This window comes from Entamoeba dispar, genomic scaffold (assembly GCF_000209125.1).
Source record: "Entamoeba dispar SAW760 scf_1105229459073 genomic scaffold, whole genome shotgun sequence".
Classification (NCBI taxonomy): domain Eukaryota; phylum Evosea; order Mastigamoebida; family Endamoebidae; genus Entamoeba; species Entamoeba dispar.
This window is the reverse complement of record NW_001853510.1, coordinates 6,593-9,803: the sequence shown is the minus strand read 5'-3', so window position 1 is coordinate 9,803 and position 3,211 is coordinate 6,593. Positions and strand designations below refer to the sequence as shown.

The 3,211-nt window shown below is 24.1% G+C and overlaps 3 protein-coding genes across 3 annotated transcripts in view, besides 3 other annotated features; 1 reads left to right on the top strand and 2 right to left on the bottom strand.

Annotated features, from left to right (window-relative positions):
* Positions 1 to 52: 52 nt before the first annotated feature.
* Positions 53 to 1,006, top strand: EDI_144900 (uncharacterized protein; the record flags this gene model as incomplete). Its single annotated transcript, XM_001735343.1, has 1 exon — positions 53 to 1,006. The coding sequence occupies one exon, from the start codon at positions 53 to 55 to the stop codon at positions 1,004 to 1,006; it is 954 nt and encodes a 317-aa protein (XP_001735395.1).
* A 33-nt stretch (positions 1,007 to 1,039) lies between these two features.
* On the bottom strand, positions 1,040 to 2,647 carry EDI_144890 (sentrin/sumo-specific protease, putative; the record flags this gene model as incomplete). The annotated part of the gene is made up of 1 exon (XM_001735342.1): positions 1,040 to 2,647. The coding sequence occupies one exon, from the start codon at positions 2,645 to 2,647 to the stop codon at positions 1,040 to 1,042; it is 1,608 nt and encodes a 535-aa protein (XP_001735394.1).
* Positions 1,850 to 1,976: a microsatellite.
* Positions 2,190 to 2,220: a sequence feature (AT_rich).
* Positions 2,648 to 2,690: 43 nt separating the features above from the next.
* Positions 2,691 to 2,767: a sequence feature (AT_rich).
* A 27-nt stretch (positions 2,768 to 2,794) lies between these two features.
* Positions 2,795 to 3,211, bottom strand: part of EDI_144780 (ADP-sugar pyrophosphatase, putative) — a gene marked incomplete at both ends in the record, with an annotated part of 1,178 nt that continues 761 nt past the window's right edge. Inside the window, one exon of the mRNA XM_001735341.1 lies at positions 2,795 to 3,198. Coding sequence (XP_001735393.1) covers positions 2,795 to 3,198 — 404 coding nt within the window. The remainder of the gene's footprint in view (positions 3,199 to 3,211) is intronic.

The following is a 3,211-nucleotide window of genomic DNA, read 5'->3' as shown; positions in this document are numbered from 1 at the left end:
TATTATTTATAGTTATATTACTTTAAATTCAACACAGTACACTGTGTTTGGAATGTACCAATGTCATTTAAAAACTGACTTTAAGTCAATAGTTTTTTTAGTCGAGTCATTCTTAAATTACAGTGTTCAAACAGAAAGTCAACATTATCCAATACAAACTGCTTATTCAAGTCTTATTGAATTAAATGGAATTCCAGATGATGAAAGAAAAGAAATGGCAGAATTATTTATTCAAAGAAATGTAATTCAATATGACCATAGTAAATTAAAAGATAAATCTTTGGTAACTAAAGATAAATTATTAGAAGCTCAAGAAGAAACTAAAACAATTGTTCCAAATAGTTTTATTTCTAAAACAATAAAATTAAATCCAGAAGAAACAACTAATTTTATTCAGTGGTGTAATGATAATAATCTTTCAATACAAGCTACTCTTCTTGCAATACAATTGAAAACATATGACCATTTATTTAATAAACAAAATAAACAAGCTACAACCATTGCTTTTATGATTCCTTATGATATTAGAAAATTTTTACCTAAAATTCAAAAAGAGTCAATTGGCTGTTTTTATGAAAATATTTATCCATCATATCCTTATAATTTTCTTCAATTATCAATTAAAGAAATGGCAGAACAAATTACTCAATACATTAAAAATATTGATGAAATTAATCATCCATTTTTTGATAGATTTAGAGATGCAGTGTATTGTGGAAACACTAATTTATTAATGCTTCCATATACAACAACATTATCTACTATTGATTCATTTATAGTAATGGAAAGACTTCATCCATTAATTAAAAAAGATTTTGTAGATTTTCATATATCAAATTGTAAAAGAATAGATTGTAACAAAGAAATGAAAGAATTAATGGTATATAGTTATTTTCTTTTTGATGGAACATGTAATATTTCATTATCATATAAATATTCAATAATACCATCAATAATTTCTGAAGAAGTATTAAAAGAAATGTATTCAATAATAATTGCTCTTTAATCAATCAATTAATACTAAATCATTACTTTCTATTTAAATCTGTTTTTTATTTAAACCAGAAATAATTTGACCAATCCTTTTTCTTTCTTCTTCGGCTTCTTTTTCATTAAAAACATTTTGAAATTCTTTTAATGTTCGTTTAGGTTGACTTGCTATTTTTCTAATATAATATAACATATAACATCCACAATCAACACAATTCTTTTGTTTAACTGTATTAATTTTATATTCTTTCATTATATCTGATGCATCTATACATTCTTTATAATTTTTAAAATACTCTTCTTCAATAAATAAATTAATTTCTGTCTTTAATCTATCTTCCATAAATTCTGAGTGAAGTGAATCTATTGAAATATAACATGGTGCTTCTTCAAGACTTTGTTTTGTATCAATTTCATTTAAATCAGAAAATCCTGAAGTTTTATCAAAACAAATAACAATTAATGAAAAATGTGAATTTTGATGAAAAGGAAGAAAGATATAATTATATTCAAATATATTTTTTCCTTTTAACCATGACTGTAATTGTCTCCATTTTTCAAGTAATTCTTCTCTTTTAATATTTTGATGTTCTGATTGATATTCTTGTAAACTAAAATATGACTGTAATTTATTAAGAAAAAATGGACTCATAAATAACATTTTTCCTTTATATTTTTGATCCATTTCTTTATCTTCAATATATTTCATATAAAAATCTATAATTCCATCATTAATCATTTCTATACCATTTAACACTTCTAAATCACTCATCTCTAATGTATAATCTTTTCCATCACTTTCATAAAAATAAACTTCAGTTTCTTTTATTGAATTTCCATCATCTTCTAAAATAATTGGTTTTTCTTTTCCTATACATTCATCTTTCTCTAGATCTATTGCTATTTGTTCTTTCTTTTTTTTTGTTTCTATTACAACATCTTTTTCTAAATCAATTTCTTCTTCTTTTTCTTTATTTACATCTTTTAAATTTTCTCTTTTAGCTATTGGTTGGAAGTCATTATTTCTTTCTTGTCTTTGAACTGTATGAACATCTTGTTCTTCAAATATTTTGGTCCAAGCATCATTTATTTTATTTTCTTCTTTTTTTATTTCTAATTTTTCTACTTCTTGTTGAGAAGTTATTAAATTATTATTAACTGGAAGTTGTACTATACTTTCAATAACCTTTTGTTTCGTGTTATTTATTTTTTTATATTCAAAATATTTTTCCATATATCTTCCAATGTTTCTCCAAATTCTTATTTGATCTTCAAAGGATTTTGTTTTTACATTAATATCATCAACAAATGGTTGTTTTGCTTGAATAACTTCTAATATTTGTTTTAATGTTAGTGGTAGATTTAAATGAATAAGAAAAACATATGTTTCTGTAAATTGTAATTCAAGAATAATAAAATTGTCTGATTCACGTAACTTTTGATAAGCAACACTTCTAAGTTCTTTTTTTTCAAATTTAAGTGACTTTCTTCCTTTTATATCAATTTTGATTTTATTAACTCGAAGAGAAAGATGAGTCGCTAATATTGGTAAATTTTCTTTAAAACCAAGACATATATTTGTTTTTACATCGACAATTTTATGTTTTATTAATCTTCTTGGAACAGTATTTGGTGTCATAGGGAGAGGTTTACTCATTAACTATTTACGTTATAATAATCTCAGTTTTTTTCATTTACTCATTATATTTTATAATTATGAAATTATACTTTTTATTATATCTTATATCTTCTAATCATAAAAAAAACAAATAAAATACTGAAATGGCTTTTGCTTTAATTTTTTTTATTCATTGTAATTCATAATATAACCACTACATGCAAAACAGAATAAACGAGCTTCAACAGTTTCTCCTGCTTCAGATCTTTTACTTAAGAAATCCTCAACTTCTTTTAATGGAACAATATGAACTGTAATGTCTTCTGATAATTCAAGCTCTTGTTCTGGATTTTGATTCTCAGGAGCATCACCATTAATTAACAATGAAACATATTGAACATATGTATCACTTTCAGCTGGTGCAGCTGCAACTCTTTTACTAACTTTCAACACTTTTTCAGCAACATATCCTGTCTCTTCTTTTAATTCTCTTTTTGCTGAAGACTCAACAGTTTCATTTGGATCAATTAATCCAGCAGCAAGTTGCCACACCATAGTATTAACTGGTACTCTAAACTCTCTAATAAAAACTAATGAAGTTGG